General features: G+C 37.0%; 1 protein-coding gene across 9 annotated transcripts in view; it reads right to left on the bottom strand.

Moving 5' to 3' along the window:
* The window catches only part of CCSER1 (coiled-coil serine rich protein 1), a 620,227-nt gene that overhangs the window by 255,081 nt on the left and 341,386 nt on the right, over positions 1 to 23,760 (bottom strand). For 5 of the 9 annotated variants that reach the window (XM_059844113.1, XM_059844116.1, XM_059844118.1 and 2 more), the window contains exon 9: positions 22,888 to 22,914. The exons of the other annotated variants lie outside the window; for them this stretch is intronic. In XM_059844113.1, the coding sequence (XP_059700096.1) occupies positions 22,888 to 22,914 (27 nt within the window). The remainder of the gene's footprint in view (positions 1 to 22,887; positions 22,915 to 23,760) is intronic. 9 annotated transcript variants of the gene reach the window in all.

The following is a 23,760-nucleotide window of genomic DNA, read 5'->3' as shown; positions in this document are numbered from 1 at the left end:
TTGATTCCTTAGCTTATCATGGCAGGAAAAACAGCCCTGTGCTGTATGCTGACCCTACATGGTTCCTAGTGGAAAAAATACATTGTCTATAAAATTTTACTAAATATATGTTTGTGTACTGACTCCAAAGTCAGTGAAGGAAAGGAAAGGAGGTGCTCCAGACCTGCAGCAGAGATTCCCCTGCACCAAGAAAAAGCCCGTAGTGAAGAAGCTGTGCCCCAGCAGCCCATGGAAGTTCATGGTGAAGAGAGATCCACCTGCAGCCTGAGGAAAACTCCATGATGGAGCAGGTAAATGGGCAAAGGAATCTGTTACTGTATCTGAAGCCTGTGCTTGGAGGAGAGACTCCCAGCAGGGTCTGTGGCACCACAGAGGAGAGAGGAGACCACACTAGAGCAGGTCTGCTGGCAGGACCTGTGACCCCATGGGGCACTGACCCTTGGAACAGTCTGTTCCTGAAAGAGTGGACCCCATGGAAGGGAACCATGCTGGAACAGTCTGTGAAGAACTGCAGCTCGTGGGAAGGACCCATGATGAAAAAGTTGGTAGAGGACTGTCGCCTGTGGGAGGGAACTGATGCTGGAGCAGGGCAAGAGTGTGAGGGAACTTCCTCATGATGAGGAAGGAGTCACAGAGACAATGTGTGATGAAATGAGCACAACCCCATTCCCTGACCCCTGCAATGCTGTCACGGAGGACTAGAGCAAATCCAGAGCAAAGTTAAGCCTGGGAAGAAGGGAGGGGTGAGTGAAAGACTTTTTTAAAGATTTGATTTCATTTGTCTTTATCCTGATTTGACTGGCAATCAATTAAACTGACATCCACAAGTCAAGTCTGTTTGTCTTGGTAATGGGTGTGTTACCTCTCCTTGTCTTTATCTTAAGCCCATGGAGCCCTTAATTCCACTTTCTCTCCCCTGTCCAGCTGAGGAGGGAGAGTGATGGACCAGCTTTGGTGGGCACCTGGCGCCCAGCCACAGTCAGCCCACCCCACTTGGTTAACTGTGAGCCTGCAGAGATGTGCCCCCAGAAAAGTGGCATGAAATTTTGCATGTACCAGCAGCACAGAAGTGTATGGCTGCACTGGCCTTTACTGCTGGAAGGAAAAATGATGGAAAACTTTGTTGTAGTGTCCAAAAGAAATGTTACGGAATCTATTTATGTATCTCATAAATACAACAGTATTACAACAGTCTCAACTACTCAAGTTATACCTGGTAGAGTGCAAGTAGCTGCTCTGCACTCTAGAAAAACTCAAAGGTTTTGAATTTAATTTAACACACATTTTTAGCAATTCATTCTCAGGCAGAAAAAAATAAAAAAAAAGGTTCCAAGTTGCATTGCCTTTGATGCTACCCTTCCAGGGAAATCTTTAAATTGGACATAATGAGAGATCCAAGGTCAAAAGGGAAAGGATATGTGATGTACCATACCTCTCTCTGAGATACCCTTTCCTCTTCTATTTTCATTCATTTTGCAGTTCAGAAAGGTAGTCACCAGAAATTCAATGTTCTATATCAATGATCCTCACCAAATTGCCTTGCAGTACAGGTCACGCAGTTCATACACTCCCCTCTGTTCTGTTTGTTCATGTGTTTCAGCTGACTGCTTTAGACAGGTGGTTTCTTTATCCATCTCTGAATTTCTGTTCCCTGTAGTTACTGAGTGGTAGTCTCAGGATGCTACTCTGAAAGAACAGTAATTCTGATTCCCCCAAGTGTACTGTGTCATTACAATCTGTCAGGTTAGCATATCCAGCTTATCACTTCATTCCCCATCCAAAAAGGAAGCTCCAAAATAATGTATACCCTTTAGACTTCTTATGGAAAAGTAAACCATGAGCACATCATCATGTTTTAGTCACAAGCACAATGACAGAATACTTCAGTGGAATATCAAATTAAATACCTTTGTGGAAAATCTGGAGAAAAACAGGAAGATCTTCCTGCATGCTTGGGCAAATATTATTATTTATACAATTCAAAATGTCACAAAATTAGCTGTCTAGACCTACCTTGTAATCTACCATGAAACTATTTTCTACATGTGAAACAATGTGGTAGTAGAAACGGATTACTTAAAATAATTTGGGACCTGTGGGAAATCAAGTGCAGTCAGACACTAGTTCAGACAAAATATTCCAGCAAATCAGTTTCCAAAGACTAAATGAAATTATAAAAAAAAAACACCCCAAACCAAAAATAAAGAAGTTCAGGTATATAGTAGGAAGTTGTAAAAAAATTTGGTTTGTATGTCACAGACATAATTTTTTGTATGATAAAGAGCACTGCTTTCTAAATCCTGGGATGTTTTTGTTTTTTTCATTATGAGTTTTTGCTGGTTTGTTTCAATAGAACACCACCATATAAGCATACTGCCCTATTATATGTTCCTTAATGGTAAAAACCTTACAAAACACTGGGCAACATTTACTGTTTCTCAAAAGGGATAGTTTTCCCAAAACAATAGTTTCAATGAAGTTCAGCCTTCTCAGATTTTTTTTTCTTAACAATTCTTTTATCTTGGGAGTTTTGCTGTTTTGTTTTGGGGTTAAGTGTTTAATTTGTTATCAAAAAATTAATCCATGTGAAATACACCTTTTCAATTGATTTCTAAGGCCTCCATCTTCCAGCAGCAATTACTGGCAAGAATGGGGAAATTTCCAAGGCTTAGCTCACAAGGAATTACTTTGTATTTGTCAGAAAAGAAAAAACAAAATCTGAACTACATAGCATACAATGACTAATATTGCATTATTAAATTCAATATATTCTCATTAGAAGATTAATTTCTCCCTTTTTTTAAGGGTTGGGTTGAGGAGGGAGGAAGCAGGAAGGTGGCTCATGTAAACTGGAAGTTTTATCACTGCCAGCAGGAATATGAGCAGAAATAAAGCCAGTCTTCTGTACTTCCCAAGGGAGTGCTTTGCAGCCTTCATTTTCCTTTAAGGTTTTGTAATTATATTTCCATAATTGAGTCACATAAACAATAATACACTTAGGTACTTCTTAATTTTATCTCACAAAAAGAGCAAGTTTGAATTTTCCAGTTATCACTGTAATAGCCAACTTATTAAAAACATGTAGCAGAGCTAAGTGATAATAGGTTATCCTTGCTTTCCAATATTTCTTTTAGAACTACCTTTTACATATTTCCTTGGAAGAGAGGTACTTGAACAATTTGGCTTTCTTCACTGTAAAGTGACTCAATGAAAATGAAATTCATGTAGCTGGTTGATGGACTTGCTTGTGAAACAAAGTTGTAAAGTTTTGGGGTGGGTTTTTTGAGGGGTGGAAGCAGCACGGATTATTTTTGGTTTGGGGTTTTGATTTGTTATGGTTTTTATTACAATGCAGTTTTGGATTAAGCTGTTAAATCCATAAATAACCCATTTTTCCAACGCTGGAAGCACACAATTACCTGTATTAGCTTCCATGAGGCTCTCAAATACCAATTGTATCTGAAGACTTTGGCAATTTTCAAGGTAAGGACCCAGAATCCAAAATTTAATAGGAATTTAAAAATACCACAAAATAAGCAATTTGTCTCCAAAACTTGTCTCTCTGATAAATTCGTGCCCTTAAATCAGAAAAGCAGAGAAAAGGGAGTTAAGTATTCTCTTTTTATAGCATCTGACTAAACTAATCTTTACATACTAACAACACATTTCACCAACTGAATTAAATTTTGAAAGGCCAGTGAGCAACAAGTGTTCCTGTCAACTTGTCAAGTAAAACTAACTTTAATGAAAACCTGAAGCATCAGCCTAGAAGTAAAGGCATTTAAAAAAAACCATGAACACAAGAAATCAGGTTGCAGAAAATGAAGGGTATTTAAAAAAATACTATGAAAACTAGATCCTGGAGTTTGAAGAATGGGTGTTTTGAGTATGAAACTAATTCCAGAGAATGCAGCAGTTTGTTTCTTTTTATTTATGAAAATATTTAGCAGATACAATTTCTTTTCTTTTGTACACTGAAATGGTCAGCCACTGTACCTTGTATTTCTTATGAATACAGTAACTTTCAATTACACTCTCTATGATTAAAATTGTTAAAATAATCAGATTGAAAATGTTTCACTGCAGTACTGCCTTTGGTCATTACTTCAAGTTATGGTAACAAGTCTTGAATTTGCAAAGGTTGAAGCCAATTAAGATTGATATATTATAAATACTGAATTTGCATCACATTTCAGCTTCAGTATCACAGTGTGAATCCAAACAACATTCATCAAAATTTCTACATCATCACCACCATACCAATAAAGCAGGACAAAAACCTGTATTTGATCTCACACAAGTGACAAAGTAATTTCATCACCATATTCCTAATACCATGTCATTACCATTATACCATTAATGTGGAAAGGTAAACTTGCAAGCACTTGCAGTTTAAGTAGAGGTTTTCCTTTGCAGTCAAAGGGTTTTAGTTTCCCAATAATTATTTCTGCTATGCACTGTTACAGAGTCATAATCATCTAATCATGAGATTTTAATATTTTCTTAGGTTTCACATAAAATGGCATATCTGGGAAAAAAATAAAACCCACACTTACTTTTCAAAGAGCAAAGAAACAGGCATGCAGAAAGTAAAGTATAGAAGTGACAAACTAAAAAAGTCGCTCTAATATAATGGGAAAAAAAACTTGGAAAAATTACTAAAATAAGTATCTGGGAGTTTAGGGAGGTATAAAAGATGGTTATGAAGGAGATACAGTCACTGCTTATTAACTGCAAACATAAAGGCATTCTACCAAGAACACCAGCTGGTGGCTGCACAGACCTCCCAGCAAGAGGACTGGTAGGGACCTTGGCTTTGTAGCAAAGAGTTCCTGCATGAACTGATATTTCAGTGTGTCAACACAGGCACCACAGGTGCCAGACCACTGACAATTTAGATAGAAGACCAGATGATGAGAAAGGCACGGTTTAAGCTTGTTTGGTTTGGTGAAGGAAGAACATGAAATAACTACATTTTCTAAACCTCTGGATTTCCATAAATCGTGCAAGAATACATTTCTTACAAGAAATACCACTAGCACAAACCTGACTCAGACAAAGCAAGGCAGTAGTTGGAAAACAATGCAGACAAGTAAACTGAACTAACAAGTTTATGCCAGCATTTTTTTTTCAATCTAAAGCCTCGAGAGGGCTTGTTCCTCAAAGCTCAAGCCATTATCTTTGGTATGAACCAGTTCAAACTCCTAAAAGCACACACAACTTACAATTACCTACTACTTAGGTGAGTGAAAACTGCTGGACCACGTCTTTCAATGTTGTACAGAATTATGTACACCAAGTGCAGTTGCAGATAAATTAACAGCTATATGAATTTTTGGCGTATATTAAAAAGATTCTACAAAGAATTACAGCATTCATGTGCCCAGGCTGCCTTCATTCTCTTAGTCGCAGCTCAGTCCAAAGTTTTCTATTGCACAGATGTGAATTCTTAACACTAAACTCTCACTGAAGAGATGGGGAGCAATGGGAGCTGCTCTGCATTCCAGATCTCTTTAAACATGGCACAATGCATTTCCTCAGACAACCAGAAACACAACCACAGAGACATCTCTAGATGTCTCTTGTTCAACAAAGCCATCTCCTAAATGTGAACGAGGTAGCAGCTGTACTGTGCTCTTAAAAAGCAATGAAGTTTAAAGGTAGACACAAATTAGAAATCAGGATTATGAAAAACATAACCACGTAAACACATGCAAAAGAATCCAAGAGTTTTAACTATCCAGAAGATATTCTAGTTTTAACTACCTTCTGAAAATCTGGGACAGTACTATTTTGACTTCCTTATAGTAATGCATTATTTTTAAGCAAAACTGATTGAACATACTTTGCTATCAACTCTACCCTGCCAAATTCCACTCCTCTATGCTAAATTCCACAAAATAGATTTAATATATCCAAATAAAGGAAATTTGCAAATCACTAAGCATCATGTGCGTTGACCTTCGCTCTTCTTTTGAATTTGCAGTATGGTTCATTTTAGTCAAGCTGTTGAAACATTTGTGCTATAATGCATCAAATTAAGGCAACCAGCTGTGATGTTTAATTTAGGCTAAAAGTTTATGATCTACAACTACACAATACCTTAGGGAATAACTTATATTTCATGTTACTAAGCTAAATGCACTTCAAAACGGTTACAATCTTCACCACGTTTTACACGGAGCACATTGTCATTTAAGCTTTGGGTCTGTAAACAGCACAGGCATTCAGTCAAAGCTGCATATTATAGAGAATAAATGAACAAACTGTTCTAGCCTTTGCTGAAAACACAGTTTCAAAGCCTTCTGTTTAATGTGTTGTTCGATTATGGCTACATTTTATCCTTTATTATGTTTAATGGAGGTTCTCCATTTGTGAGAAAGAGAGAATTAGAAAAAAGTCATTAACTATTTTGTCATAATGCACCATTTTAAGCAGTTATTTTGCCCAAACAAATACAGTACATAGAGCTGAATAATTGTAACAAAAACAATTTTAAAAAAACCCCAAAGCCAAGCATCTTCTAAATATGAAGCACTCATGAGAGAAAATCCACTCCAACAGTGGTTAAACCATTGTATTTTTCTTGACAATGGCAATGTATAAAAGGAGAAAGGAACAACACTCTCTGAATGATTAAAAACCAATACCTTTTGGAATGTCTTGTGAGATTAATAAAGGAGATAAAAACTATGACATGTATATTTATCACATGCAAAAAGTGTGAAAATCAATGCAATGAAAGTTGAAACTTCAGGCTAACCATCCAGAAAGGAACTGGTTCAGCAATAATATTGATATATGGCAAAACCATCATGCATAGTAACCAGCTCACTATTTTGTTCTGTGGGTGGTTAGCTGTTCTTTTAACAAGTTTAACCTACAGATATCATGGCTTATAAATATAGGAAACATAACACACATTCTGCAACTAGAAAGATGTTAGAGTCTTGGAAAATGAAAACTTTCTGACAATGTGCCTTCCAGAATGGAAGCATTTTGTGCATTCATTCTATTTGGGTTAGCGCAGCTTCCCTTACTGGAAACTGGAAAAGTACTACTAGTTCAGTGAAATCTATTCAAACTCACCTCAACTAAAAAGAGGAAAAAATACCTGTTATTCTTACTACTCCAAGGACAATGGAAAACTCACCACCTTTAATATCAAGATAATCACAGTAGTTTTAAATACATTTTAATAAAATAGATGTCAAATTTTATTTCTCTAAATGTCTTTTAATCACCACTCTGCTCCCCTGCCATATTATGATGGTGCATGATTGCAGTGGGCAGTTTCATCAAGGGATCATGAAATTGAGAAAGGCTGCTTGAAAGCTGACTACAATACCAACATCCTCATGACAGAACTATTACCATCTAGGGAAGGGTGGAATCTGTTACTCTCACTACCCTCTAGAATCAGAAGTCTGCTGTACTAATACTTAAAAAACTGGGGATTACCTGGTACAAACATAAATTTGAAATATAGTATTATTTCAAAATCATTCCTTCAGATTCAGAAAAAAAATCTCAAAATTAACAAAGCCAAGCTAAGCATTAGGATGGTTTATAATGTTGTCAACAATTATTTAAAGGACTTTTTAAGTGAAAATTCCCGGCTTGATCCTTATTAACACAACGATAACACAACCACCATTAAAACACCCACATAAAAGTTTAGGCAAACTCCATGTCATCTGTGCAATCTCAAACAATGCTATAATTTCCCAGAGAGAACTAAAAACCATGAAAAAATCAAGTATTTTCAGAATACAAGATGTTGGAAGTCATAACTCTAATATAGGCAGCATTTCCAAATGATTAGAGTCTGCCATTCAAACAGACACTAGCTACAACTCAGACAGGAACAAAAAAAAACCAAACCCAAACTACAAAATAAAGATCCATGATAATTATATTTAAACACAAAATACTTGACAGTCAATTCCTCCTTTGTTTGCCTGCCAATACTGAAATCAGAATGTTACGTTACTCTGGCAACTGCAAACTAGATCAAGTGCCTATAAAAGCAGGCTTTAAATTTTGTGACAAGAACACACTAGATCAAGACCTGTGGAAAAAAAACCCCAAACAGAAAAGAAAATAACCTACCCCCCAAAAAACTCCAAAAACCCAAAGCACAAAAAATTAATCCTTAATTTATAACTTTCCAGGTAAAAAAAAAAACTCATGAGTAAAAGGATTTTGTTATTATGGGTAAGAAACACCAAGAAAATTTAATAATGAATGGTTAATAGCTAACAAAGTGCAATTCAACCTCAATAGCACTTTCCTTAGTGGTTTTGTAAACCAAAAAAATGTAGTGAAAAAAAAAATCTGATTTCTTTCTGTAAAAAATAGCTGTGTCTGAGACTTCCTGGAGTCACTAGCATCTTTAAAATCTTTTGGAATCCTTGCAGGGACAGGAAACTAATAGTGCTTCGCTCAGATGTCTGCTCATTTTTTTCTTTTTTTGATCAACACAAATGAGTTCCCACAAATATTACTTTATTACTCCAGATAAGAAGTTTGTGTTTAACAAGAAACATATGCCAGAATCCCACTTGAATTTCATTCGGGAGTTCACTTCATCTTCTCCTAACATATGCTGATGACCAAAATTGGTGGACCTTGCAGGAATAAGCATCTAAATATCTAAAACTATCTCACTACTGTAATCAAAATTCTACATGCAGCGTGTAACTTTGAAGTGTTGCTTACAAATGGTGTACTTGGTTGAATATCATCTGAATTTGCATTTTGTAACAACATTGTAGTGCACAAAATGGTATTTTCTGTCAGAAGAAATTCAGACCTGCCAACATGTATAGATGCATGTATGAAAGACTGGACAATGCAATGGATAAGATACGCCTTCAAGACTCTTAATGTGAAAAATAGTATTATTTGCTATTTTGTCTTGTGGAACAGGAAAAAAGCAGGCAAGGAAGTTTTCCAGAAAAAGTTCCTATTCTGCAACTCTTACTGTAATATTTTGCTGAAGTATTACCTATCAAACAATAGTAATGTTCTCTATTCTATTCTGCAGCAGCTTTGCTGACTACAGGTTTCCTACACATTATTTTCTGATAGATAAAAATTTCAGAAGAAAACAATCCTTTCTGTAATTCCTAAAACTTAACTTGATGTTTATTTTCCCTAGGGATATGTGTATAACTTCCTTAGAAGTTTTCTTTTCTGACAAATCAGTGAGGAAAAAAGTTACTCTATTTTGCAAAGACAGCTGTTAAATATCAACAGTTAGGATCTGAGCCCTTTTGGAGGCAAAAGGAGCAGGGGGAATAGGCTAGTAATGCTTGTGTTTTTCTACTAATCAGAATAAATCAGCTTTACAGGAAACAGAAGGGATGGCTCATGAAAATTTAACTTCTGGTTATACCAAGAATTATATAGCCAAAGATCTCAGGTTAAACATGTGTAAGAAGTATTTAATTTTCTCTCCATGGAATACACTACATTCAGGACAAAAGTGACATCTCAAAACTTATGCAATCTCTTTCTAAAACACACTAGTAATGCATTCAAAGTGTTATATTTTACACACTTCCATTTTCCCCAGACAATCTCAAGAAAACTAGAAATTCCTAACAGCTCTCATCTAAAACTGGTCAGTAAGGTTTTAAAAAGACATGAACATAGCTTTAGAATGGTATGGCACAAAGTAAATTCCTTTGAGGAAAATTCCCTTTTATCCTAAAGTTTCAGGACACTACCAAGAACCAAAGGACTTAAGCAGTTAGAGCATTTCCATCATTCCATCAGACTCTTTAGTGAATGTACATTCTCCCTCCCAAAGTAAAAGCATTGCTTGTCATTAGACTTTTCTTTGCATTGAAGAAATTAATAAATTACTTTATAATTACAAGGAAGGCTACAGTTTTATGGGTATGGAGATGTTTTCTAAAGAAAAGCACTGTCTTTCTGTTAGGTTTAATTTCCATGGCAGCACAGCCCTTCCAGACATTGAGTCATTCACTTGCAAGCCACTGCAGCTCTGGCTCAGCAAACACACACACAGCAAACACAGGGGGCACCGACTGCTCATGAGGACAAGGGTGTGAACCTTGCCACACTTTCCATAGCTCAGGGAGGGCAAGAATGCTCTGGAAAGGAGCAGGAATGAGCTCCCTGCTCTGCCAGGGACTGCACAGGAGACCTCCACAAGCTTCTGGGGGAGACAGCAGCAGAAGTCCAAAATTCCTTGTGAGCGGTATTGGGTTTGCACACCCAACAGTGCCATGCTAAAGGATCACAGACACTTCCAAGCCCAATTTAACTGCACACCCTCATCAGCCTGTGAGAGTTCTACCACAGTGAATTGCTGATACTGATGTACAGATTTCATTCTCATCCACAATCTGAAGGAAGACTTAAAATTTATTTATTATCTGAATACTGATGAGACTTATTAGTACATAATAAGTACCCATTAGTACCCATGGAGCCGTGTTAGTTCTTATTTCCGTATTGAAGGAAGCAAGGAAATGGAAAGTGACACAAATTAGTCATGTTGAATATTGATGGATTTGGGGTACGAATGTAAAGTAATATTCAAAACATTTGCATATGTATGTAAATAAATAAATATTTTCATCTAGTGTATTAGATAAACGGATCCAAAATGAATTACCTAAATAAATTTTTTTGCAGCTTATAAAATATTAACACCTCAGTAATATTTATGTAAATGCATTTTGTTAATATTTAATTCTATTATGCTCAAACATTGAAAAATGAATTAGTTAGTAAAAATCTATTTTTTTTCCTTCTTTTTATCTTCCAACTTGGTGATATTCCGTTATTCTATGTTGCTAAATAATGGCTCTCATGGATACAACATATTGTGGATGCAGAAAATGTAGATTGTTTTAGAAATTTATTTAGTGGAATTGGAGAAGGAAAAAACCACCAGTTTTTATAAGACATAAAGATAAAACTTAACTCAACTGCTCAAAGACAGAAAATTATTAGGAAGGGTTTATTAGCAAAACAGTAATGCAGTATCTTTCCCAAGACATCTGCTACTGACTACTATTAGATATATTACTTGGTATGAGACAAATAGTGCAGCTGAACCAAAGGATGATGGGTCTCATAATTTTAGAAATATATGAATGTTCTTATACTCTTATATTTTTATGGCCTTACAGAGAACTCCACAAGCATTACAATGGAACTGGCAATAGAGCTCACAATGAAATTCTAGAAAAATTAAAGCCTCACTTTTTGGCCAAGCAGTTAAACACATGCCTAATTTTAAGATCATGAATAATTCAAGTCACTTTAAAAAACCCCTAAGTATTTAAATCACACATAATGCTCAAATGCTTTGCTGCAGCAGTAAGAAACCCAGAGGATGGTACAGAACTGCTCATACCCTGCCTAACTTTTCAGCTATAGGCTCTTCTCCAGTTTACTGTAAAGAAGAGTTTCTGCATACATTTGACTCTGTCAGTGTCTTAAGAGTTCGGATATACCTTTACATACTGACATCACCACTAACGCTTTTGAAAACTGAATCAAATAATATCTCCAATGTTTTAATAAAGCTGGATTATTGAAGTCAATAAATGAGAATACAGAAGGCATAATTTTGGTTTAATACGGTTAAAATAGTTATTTTAAAGATGTTCATCTGGAAGATAGTACCTCATATGTAGCCTAATGAAAATTAAGTTTTGCTTTCAATATATAATGAATATGTGCTTGGAAGTAGGTGCTTCCACTTCAGAAGAGAAGAGAAAAAAGCTACAGTAGCAAAACGTTCCCTGTTGTGTGTTACAAACCAGGCATTTTGCTGGCTCCATGACAATGCATAATAATTAAAATTATTTCCTTTCACATTACAAAATGGAACCAGAGTTATGGAGATGTGATAAAATTATGTACCCAGAAAATACAGTTAAATAACATCTCAGTGGCAAAATAAATCTTTCTCTCATTCATTATCTTACACACTGTCCTACATGGCAATAATTTTGTTATCCTCATAGGACCAAAAGGAGATGTTGAAATACCTCCCCAGAAAAATCAGTTTGATCCTACTAATCATAGCACTTGGTAATTTATTAAACTTCCATCATCAGGTAAATCTTTATCACAGTAATTGAGAAGCATATAGAACACCTTGATGGAGCCAACTGATTGCTCACAACAGAGGCTGTAGATTGCTCCATCTTTCAGACCTACTCTTTAGAGACTTCTGCACGCTCACAGTGCCACAAATAAACTCTGCTAGGAAAGCTGCATCGCTCACAGAGCAATCTCAGCGGGCATAAAAGCTTTTGAGCAGTGGTGAACAGATCCAAACCAGGACTTGCATTACATAAAATTGCACTTCATGATTTTAACCAAGAAAACTGTAGGAGCACAACAAATTTTCAAAGCAACAACCACCTCTATATTGCAAAACACATCTGATTGGACTTAAATTGACTGCACCAGCTGAGTAGATCAGCACAATGCATGGAGACTTGGATTATACTCTAATGTTCTTGCTATTCTTAACTCCATAATCACGGCCCTTCAGCTCAGGGAGTCTGACCAAAGTATAGGGACACCCTGGTAATGCTCACTCCTAATGAAATAGTCCATTTATAGCTTTCAAAACAGCTGCTTCCCACTCAAATAAAGAAATACATTTGTAACCTCAAAGCAACCATCTTATGCTCCACATATTAAACTGAACAGTGAAACAGTGAGGAGAGCCACTGTTTTGTGACAGGTGGCTTAATGGAGAATCTCACTTAATGGGAAGACAATTTTCTACCCCACCAACTCATTCTTTGCAGTAATTAAGGACCCCTGTACCTATTTAATATCAATTGACATGAACAGTTTCCAATTTAATGTTAATTCAAAAATCAGACTTCCTGCTTGTGACAGCGGTTAATGTCAGATACTACATGTCACACAGATACATCTTACAATCTTTCAGTAAAATATATGGCACCCATTATTGTTTGCATTCAAAGCTGTTTCAGTGAAGGACTGTAAAATAATAGCTTCAAAAAACAGGACTGAGAAAAGCACTATGTAGTGATAATGCCTTTATAACCACTCTTATAGTCTGGGAACAAACAGGCAATTACTAATCCTGCATAGCATAAAAAATAATCCTGTAACTTTTTGGAATTCACTTCAGATTAATGGAAAAAAAACTTTCAATTTCCCTCAATATTTTATAAAAAGAAACAACTTGTAACTACACAAGAACAAGTGCAAAACCTTGGGAGATGAAAGATCTTAGCCAAGGAACATTTTTGAAGATTTTGTTGAATTTTCTAAAGGCTAATAAGATTTCTCATAATGGCATTTCAAAAATATCAGAACTATGCCAGTGATATTAATCCATGTGAGAAGTGACTTTGCTCAGAGGCACGTCCCCAAACAAAGTCTTCCTCTAATTATCAATAAGGACTTAGAAGAGACATGCACAGCATTGAGAACATGGTTGTCCTGTTCACTACTAACACAAAACTGATTTCACTTTCTCCTTAATTCAAGGTTTCTAATCCTTGAGAGAGTGGTCAAAGACGTAGCATAACCTTCCTAGGGTTTGACTTCTCATTCCAAAGCTGTGGATAATGCATTAAGAGCCACACTGTCAAAAAATCTCTTTAGGTGCCATGAGATGAAGTCCAATTTATCCAAGTTAAATAAACCTATTCAAGGACTTGGGTTAAATGTTTGGGAGGTTCTCCATTATTTTTTGCTTAAAATATGGATGCAGAGATTGAAAAATTCATTCTGTAGAGCAACATACTTTACAGAAATTTTCAATTTTGGAAATGAGCATCACTTCATGTAAATATGGAAATCAGATGATGGCTTTGAACTTTTTGGAGAGATAAACATAATAGGGATACAAAGGATGTTTTAATCAATATATTTAGGGGAAATGTACAGTGAAACACAACATCCAGTGAGAGAAAAGAAGAGATATCCACAGGAAATTGAGTTCAATGTGGGCAAAGCTCAATAATCACCTAAAAATAAAGTACAGACCTCTTCCCCAGCAAATTTAGTTTCTTTGTAACCATAACTACATGGGAAAAATCAGATCTAATCAACTTAACAGAAATTGACATCAACTGACATCAACTTCTCAGAGTGACTGGTAACTGCTTACCTGAAATTGCAGAACAGCAGAGGTTTTTAATATGATGAAACATTCAGAGATAATCAGAGATAGTTAAATGAATTCTGTGCTGCTTCATTCATAAACTGCAAAATTTTATGCTATCACCCTGCATTCAAAAACTCATTCTCTCTTTGGATCTACACTGAAAACATCACATTGGCATGAATGCTACAGGAATGGCAATAGCAGGATTTTTATAAAATATTTAGGCACTGAAAGGGAGAAATGATGATTTGTCCACTCACAATCTGTGTATCTTTAAAGGACTCACAGTCACCAAAAAGCAGAAAAACATGGCAATTATGTGTATTTCAGTCACTTCCTAGAGAAAAAAGGAGACTTCAAAACACTAAGATCATTTCATGGTGCTTTTTTCAAATACCCAGTAACATCTTTAATGCTTACTGGCACATGTGTGTGCATACATCCAGACATGTTACAAAACTCCATTTAAAAAAACCAAACCAACACAAAAAAAGAAGAAAAAAACCCCAAACAAACAAAAAACCAATCTGTTGTGGCTTTTTAAGGGAGGCCCAGAAAAGCATCAATACTTACTGCCACTATTGGAAATGAAAACAAGCTCTTCCAAAACCCTCAAACTAACAACAATGCCAACATTATCTTTAATAAAAATTATGTACTACATAAAAGGTTGCAGAAAAAAATTTTAGAATTCCAGTACCCTGACAACAGTAAGTGAAAAAACTTTTCACTTTCAGAAGTAACCTGCAAAAAATTATTAATCCTCTGTATTATGAAAAATAATTAATTACTAATCAATAATAAATTATTAATTCCTGCATGGAACTGCATGCAGAAAGCCTTAAATTTTTACTCCTGATGAAGAGAGGACCCCACAGTGGTTTAAACGGAGTTCATCATTATTTTAAACAGTATTTTTAGAAAATGGCCTACATGGCACTGTATGTTCAGCCATACTTCAGGAACAAAAAAAAAAAACCTGTGTTCAATAGACTGTACGAGGTTCTCAGATGATCATTTGGAACCCCACCCTCTAAAGCCTAAAGGGTAATGTACTGTTTTAAACCCCTGCAACACCATGTTGCATATCTCTCCTCAAAACATACCTTCATATCTCTCTAGGTACTTATCACACTACAATCTTTATATGGACAAAAAATGCCCTGTCTATTAAACTATAAAACTCTACTCTGCTGGTAATGCTCTAATTGTCTCTGTCTGAAAAGAAAATGCCTTTTATTGTTTTTGACAATGAAATTCTGGTTTACCAAAGTAATGAAGAGAATAATGAAATATTAATAATAATTAAGTATCTTGGATGACCAAGAAAAGTAAGAGATACCAAAGAACACAAACATTCTTTCTTCTGTTCATGGTAAATCTACCGCAAGCAGGGTAGACTTAAATACGTATCTAACTCCTCTATTTCATCACCAAGAGAGTCTGCAGCAGCAGCAGTGTTTTCTACTCACAATAACAAAATTAATTTCATATGTAACCTTTTGGTAACTCCTTTGTCAAGGCTACATAATTCTGCTTTGGTAAAACCCTGCTTTTTTCCCCAGAACAACTGAAATACTCCTTTAAGCTGATGCTACTGCCTAAACCCCTCTCAAAGCCATTTCTTACCTATGCTTCATTAAAGCTTAGACATGTTTTAATGCATTTCTGATTCCTCTTGTGGGCAAAAATATTACAGGATTCACAGCAGCTGAAGTGAAAAGAATAGTAACAACCACCTGCAACAGCTGACCTTGTGAACAGAGATTTTTCTATAGCATTCTAGCACACACGTTTTTCAAATCTTCCCTGACACAGAACCATTCTGGTTGATTTTGAGATTGCACTCTTGAAGCTCTGATTGTGTCCTTCAGCTACTATAAACCAGAAAGGTCTCGGAAAACAAAAATAATTACTAAACTTTCAAAGTTATTCTCTTGTTTTCTTTGTTTTTATCACATGAAGTCTGTGAAAAACTTGCTTTTTTACTTTAAAAAGATTAACTTTCAATTCTCTATTGAGATAAGGCTGTGTGGGTATGTCGATGTGCATGTGGGATAGCATATGGTACTGTCAACTTTTTCCTTTCTTCATTTCCATCCTGATGTTAAAAATAACACCTTGTTTTTTTTGGTTATTTAATTAAGGAGGTCACACCATAAATCAGGAAGGGAGGTAGTCAGCTTTGTTAACACTGGCCTTTCTTGCACTTTTCTATTTTCAATGCAGTGCACAAATCATCTTTAAATCAAAAGGTACAACCTGATCTAATCAATGGCAAGGTAAGTTGCCAACAATCTTTACATGTGAGGTGTTACATTAATATACCTGTCCACCAAAAGCATGTTAGGGAAATGAACCATTCTATCATTCTCTTACAAAATGGATATTTACAACTTTCCCCTCTAGGCTTACAATGACAGGACTTGATGTAAATCAGCATGGCCCATCAGCACATCATGTAGCCACACTTACACATGCTCACTAAAGGCCTAGCCCTTATTGACAAATAAATCACCATGAGCAGAAATTAGAGGTTTTTTTCCTCTTATTTCACACTGAAGTTTTGCAGAAAAAAGTGTCACAAAAACCATCTTTTTTATTTTAACATGATGAAATAGCTTAATCATGCTTATAGGAGACAAGATCTCATTTTGAATTTGTTTTGCTTATTTGTTTGCTTTTTTTTTTCCAGGACTTTTTGCCTCTGCTAAACAACATATGTGGGTATTAATGCAAACAATGACAGTTGCCAGAAATAAAGCCTCCACATGAGAGCTTTGATTTAAGACACTTCCCAACCTTGTGTAAGAAACAAAAAACAGCTACTCTGGGCTGGCAGAAGTGAATGAGAAAAAGGCTGAATTATCACTTCAGTTATTACTCCAGTGGAATAAGAGATTACCTGGTTGTAACCCTAAGACATGAATGGGATGCCACCAACATGTTTGTGCGTTTAAGTTCAAGGCAGACACAACAGGGAACCAAGCCCAAATTACATGTTGATGTATGGATGACAGCTGGGATTAATTAACATGTTTTTCTGCTTTTAACAGCAAAGAACCATGCATAACTCTGTCCATGCAAATCTCTCACAATAATTACATATGAAAAACCAAAGCAGATGTTTTACAGATAAAGGAAGGATAGCTACTTTCACTTATTTTAGCATAAAAACAGATGAGCTGCGAAAGATGTCTCCTTGTATGTGATTATTCTCAATAGCATTAATTAGTCATAAGTATAAAATTCTACTTCCATACCTTCTGAAAAATATAATACTATTTATAGTACAATTCAGGAGCTACTTTACCCAATCCCCTGTGGGAGACTAGCAACATTACTGGGCTCTGGAATATTGTATGTTTTATTTATTCACATCATTCCATACAGGTACAAGGACTCCAGCACCACAAAACACAAAGAGGCATGCTAATAATTATTAGAGCTCTACTAAAAGAAAAGTGAAAAACCATGATGTCGTGGTTTGAGAGGAAATGAAGTTTTTTTTTGGGATGGTGTGGTCATGCCAATCGGTGTTCAGATTTTAATACTGCCACCTGGTTTGTCCACTGAGGGCATGGATACGCCTCTGAGAACACAGGGGGTTAAAAGCTGTGAACTCCCAGGGAAACTCTCTTTGGGTTTCGGTCCTGGACGAGAGCAGACCTTCCCCTGCCTGGCTCCAAGCTGGACAGGGGGAGGGGAGCCATGCGGCCGGAGGGAGGTAGGCCAGGCCTGTGCCGAAGGGTGGAGGAGCATTGCACTGCGAGGGCTTCGGGCAGCCATCCCCCATTCCCCCCCCGGAGGGAGAGAGAGAGAGAGAGCAGCCTGTGCCTGTGATAGCGCGGCTGGAGTGAAGGAGAAGGGGGGGGTGCCCAGCAGGGCAGCCAGCCGTGGGAGTTCATGAACCAAACCGGCAGAGCCTGGGACTTTTAACCCTTCGTGGGATGATGGAAACCTTGCAAATGCTGATTCCTCCTGGAGTTGAGGAGATAGAGTGGGATAGCAGGAAACGGACAAGTGAAAGATTTTGAGAGAAGTTGAGAAGAATTCTAGGTGGGAGGAGATGATGGAGTGGCTTTTGGCTGGACTTTTTCTTGATTAGCCATGCCAGAACCCTTGAGTTCCTGTGACACAGAGACTGCATCCTAGGGGGAGGCAATGGCTCAGAGCCAGGAGAGTGCGGTGATGTGAAGGTGTGTGAACAGAGACGAAGGGTGAGGAGGGTGGCGGTGGTGCCCTCCGTCTTTGAAGAAGAAGAAGAGGAAGATGATCTCTGTTCAAGAGACCCCTCAGCCCCAGGGGGTGAAATTTGGACAGGTGTCCCAAAAGGAGAGGGACCGTGCTCTTTTTTTGGAACTGGACAAAGCATCCTTAAAGAGAAAAACCCTAGAAGCAGCTCTGGTCCATGTGCAGTGGTGAGAGCACTGGACATGGAAGGAAGAGGTCAGGATGGCAAAATGTTCTCCGGGCGGTGCCACACGTGACACGGAAACACGAGAAGTTTCGACTGTTTCCTGGGTGAAGTCTGTGGTGCAAGAGGGACTCTTCTCTTCTAGAGGAATTGAGAATTGATTATCTAAAGGGTGGTGATGGACTGAGAGTGGGTGATCTGAGGGGTGGTAACGGAATTAGGAAATTTGGTGGGGGGAGGAGGAGGAAATTTGGAAGGTTTTCATCCTGTGTTCTGTATGTTCTTTCTTGTATTTTTAGGTTAATAAAGTTTTTTTCCTTCAATCTTAAGTTAGAGCCTGCTCTGCTCTGTCTCTGACCACATCTCACAGTAGTTACCAGGGAAAGAGGTATTCTCATGGGGGCACTGGCCTTGCGCCAGGCTCAAACCATGACACATGATGAAATGTCAAGTAACAGGGTGTGACACTTCTCTAACATTCTTCACCAAGAAACATTTCTAATTCTGCAGCCTGATGTAGTTACTAAGAAAGCTGATCAAGAACCACAAAGGCATTCAGAGAGATAAACTCCTGTAGCCTGTAAATGTGAGGCCTGTAAGAGCCCTTTAAAGATGCTGTCCCGTAGGTTTGATGTATGGCACAATGCAGCTGGGAAGAGATGATCAGCAAACTAAATGAGCAAACTTCTGTCAACATTTTATGTTGACATTTTCAGTGTACACCAGTGTAAGTAGACATAAAAGGCTGAAAAGCATTCCAGAAGTCACCTGACACAAACCCCTCCTCTTGTGTAGTAGCGGCTGCCTAGGGAGCAGTTCTCCATAGAGAGGTGAATAGATTCCTCACCCTTCTAAACAAACTTATTTGTCTTGATGAAGTCTATTAGCCTGGGATGTCCTTTCTATTAATTACATTATACCAAGTCAGAAAATAATTAAATTACAAAGCATTTTGTGCAAAAGGAGGAGACAAAGAAATTGGAACAGCAGCACATAACCATTAATTTTTTTTTTTTTTGAGCAGTGCTTGAATACCTATCTATGCATACTGAATAAAATGGCAAAAATAAAAGTTTTGACAACAAATTTTACAAACTATCTATCTTAGTCAAAGCTGTGGAAAGAGAAAGTAAAAAGTCTGTTCTGAAAAGGCATCTATATGCCTTCAACACCTTATCTGAGGGAGAAAGAGTAAGTATGGAGTAATTGTATCCTGTTCTTATTGAGACAAAGCACAGCAACATCTAGTTGGTACAGCTGGTGCTCATCTGATACACAGTTCCATGCAGTACTCAAATTTTGAGCTGTAATCACCCATATCCACTTGTATTCCATCATTTCATCTATTTTAGCTTTATACTGCCCTTGACAAGAAAAACGTTTTCCCACACATTTTTTTTTCTTTAAAGTCTAATTACTAAAAATATATCCTAGTTCCCTAAAGATATATCCCATTTAAGTGTAGTTTCTCAGGCATTCCTAAGCATTCAGTTTAACAGAGGCAATGCTGGGTTCTCAGCTCTGTGGAGTATCTTCTACTGAGACACTGATGATTATCCCAAATGCCACTGGCCATGTAGAGGTTTTATTTAAATATGGGACACTTCATGGGATACTTTGATTTTATGTAAATATGGGATACTTCATGGGATACTTCGATTTTATGTAAATATGGGATACTTTGAGCCAGGATGTAGGAGTAGGGCACCCTCTAAGGTCCTTCACTCCTAAATTACCCATCATCTTAAGTTACCTGCTTAGGTTCTACAAAGAAAACAAAACAAAACAAAAACCTGCCTGTATCAATAACTCTCTGGCAACATGGTCACTGCTAGGCCTTTGTTGTTTCTAATATTTCTCATGCCAAATTCTACATATTCCTAATCTGAACAGCCTCCCATGAAGTTAGGGCCTTCATAGGTATGGAAGGTTTTAATAACTCCTGAATAATAAATTTAAAAAATTATCAAAACTATTAAAAAAATAAAGCTGAAATGGATAAAAGATAAAAGATAAGAATTCTACAGGGTTTAATTACGGATTCTAAGAATTTTCAAAGTCATAACTGGGTTTTTGTTACACTTTTAGGGTTCTTTCTATGCTGACAAACAGGCATGCACACAACTGAAGCTTCCTGATTCCCTACAGGTTAAGAAAAGCTGCACTTCCCACTTAATTGTCACCTTACAGTTAAAGTGGTAGTTTTCTCACTCTCTCCCTCCCCCTCAATCTGCTTACATGATTACAAAAATCTGGTTTTCTGCAGAATCAAGCATGTGAAAAAAGCTCTCCACCTGGATACTTCTTTAATTTTGCTGGCTAAGCAGAACGGTCCATCAATTTTAAAGTTAAAGTCAAGACAAGCAGATACACATTCCTAACTGTGATTTGACAAATAAAGACAAAATAGTACTAGAGAAGATGTCTTAAGCTACGTGTGGTTCATAAGCTTTTTCTCCACAGCCTCATCACCCCAGGGGTTCTGAAGTGGAGGGACAAAAGAAAGCAAATATCTTTGTCCCTTAAGTACTGAATTCTATTTCCATAAACTGAAGGAGATGCAACAAGATGACTTCTAAAAAACTGCAGAAAATGGTCAAAGCTTTCTTCTAATCACATTGGCTAAATGAGGATCCTTTGCACAGCAAATTCTATTTATTTGCACAGCAATTTTCTAATCATGCCTCCATCTGCAGCATTCTTAGAAGGTATATATTCAGGGAAAATCCAAAAATCCTGTCCTCTCTCTACCGCCCTTCCATTCAGAGCCCAACACCCTGCTCTTGAAAGCAGTATGATAAACACACAGTACAGCTAAAAAGTTAGAACAAGTTGTTCAGCTGCTTTAGATCATCCTTTAATTGCACCACTTTTTATTTTTCCAGCCTATTAACCTGAGCTCCACTGCAAGCAGACAGGTGCAAGTTTACACAGTTTATCTTGATTCCTCCTCATCACTATACTACCAGCACAATAGGTCCACTTGTTTTTCTAAAGCCATAATAACACAGCATCCTATTTCTCAACCAGCATAGCTGAGTGCAACCCTCATTTGTAAGCTGAAACACAAATATCACACTCGGAGAAAGTCTGGTTTTATAAATCCCTATGTTAATAAGCGGTGAATTCTGATAAATATCATAGCCTGCAAACTCTATTACTCTTCTGGCAAATCACAAGAGCTCCCTTTGAGAAAAACAATATCATCTGTAAGTCAAATTGGGAAGTGTAAGATAAATGTCTTCCATTATTACCAGAAAACGCTAAAATACGTTAAGTACATTTCAAATGTACTGAATTATTCATGAAGAACAGCTCTGGAAAAAAACTCACCAATCAAGCCAAAAAAGATATATTTTCATTCTATATTCTGAAGTCAACAAAGAATATTAAGGAACAGTTCATTGCTTTTGTTTTCCTAGCTATACAGACCAATCTAATGAAAAAACAGTCAGAACTGAGTACTGAGTACACAGACAAACCAAATAAATGTACGAGTGAGATTAGGCTGACTTCATATTAACCAGTATCTTATTTTCTCCTTGTAGTTTAACTGCAATATGTGCCTAAAAGTCAGTAAGATTGTTTTTTTATTTGATTTTTGATAATGACCAAACACTAACCAAGATACAAAGGAATATAAAATGTTCTTTCATTAAACTATCAGAGGAGACAAAATGGCAAACAAGATTACTTGAGCAATAATTTTTGGAAACAACTTAGAAAGCAGAAGTAGAAATTTGCAAGCTAGCTCTCTGCTAGGACACTACTCAGGCTTTTGTACATAGTCTTGTAACACACTTTTGTATCCAGGATATCCCACATGGGAGGTTTTACTACCACCTGGCAGGAATGTGTTACAGCTCTTCAGTCACCTGCCTCCTCCCTGCAGGGCAGTGAAGGGCATTTGCACTGCCTATTTCACCAAACACCCAGCCTAAGTACAGGGCAATCAGCAGGCAATTTCTGAAAGATTGGCTACAGAGCCCATTGCCTTCTTGTTGCACTGGGATACTGACAAAATCTCATCAGAGCCAAAAATATTATAGCTGTGCAGCACTACAAAGGCCTAAGCTTGAAACAAGTCTCCACCCAAAAACCAGAAGTGGGCGTTAATAAGTTTCTGGATAAAGAATTGATACAACATGCACAGGACATGAAAAGATGTGCAGCCTGTGTGTGGTTTCTATAGAAAGAGGAGAACAGTATTTCAATAGATGAAGAAAGATGCAGGGAATCAGAACAGCAGAAGAAAGAATTCAAGGGGAGCATTAAAGACCTGCATGGAGGAAAGAGGCTTGACACTGTGACCAAAACCTACCTCTTGTTGTAAGATTGCTATTCTGATCTAAAAAAAGAAAGAAGAAAAAAAAGCATTTATCGAACATCTCTGAAATAAATGGCCACTTCAGCAGTTCTCCAGCCCCAGCACCAGTCCCACCCATCCTAGACTAATAACACAGATATGAGAGGGCATGCAGTATAATGATTACCTACTCAAATCTAGAAGGTCAGTAGTACTTTATTCTATTTAATTCACTTCTCCAAACCATGGGAAACAGCTATGGCAAAGGGTATTTTTGCCTTCCAAAAACTGGGAGGAACAACTTTCCCAATTTCAGCACTATAACCTCATGTAGACAAACTAGCTATGAATCAGAACCTCTCCATGGAAGTTCTACCAAATTTCATATACACACCCCAGCTCTAAACAGAACTTAAAATGACTAAAGAATGTGTTTCAAAGAAGGCAGAGAACCTTAGGAAGTGTTTGAGCATCCTTTGAACCATGCAATATTCATGATGCCAAAGTACAGAAGGTATCTTCAGTGAGAAAGTGCTCAGTCTTTGAAACAGAATTTGAAATGGAGCCTTTGTTGAATCTCAAATCTTGTGCATTTCAAATAACAAACTCAAATAGAGTAATGGAACAACAAAAATATACAAAACTTGGAGAGGATCTATAGAGTCAGTCTCTGAGAAGCAGTATTAGTGAGATGTAAGAAATACTTTCATCTAACTAATTTCTTGTTAGTTTTCTCTTTTAGGAAAGGACTAAGGACTAACTGATTGCACTTCAGCTTTTTGGTGCCTTAGGAACAGCTTCTCAGTCCTAACATCAAAGTATTTTCAATTTTTTTTTTTCTTAAAAATTCTCATGCGTGAACAATATGTTGTTTACAGACAAAAATAG

This window comes from Haemorhous mexicanus, chromosome 4 (assembly GCF_027477595.1).
Source record: "Haemorhous mexicanus isolate bHaeMex1 chromosome 4, bHaeMex1.pri, whole genome shotgun sequence".
Taxonomy (NCBI): Eukaryota; Metazoa; Chordata; class Aves; order Passeriformes; family Fringillidae; genus Haemorhous; species Haemorhous mexicanus.
The sequence above is the reverse complement of the archived record's forward strand: the minus strand, read 5'-3'. Positions and strand labels throughout refer to the sequence as shown.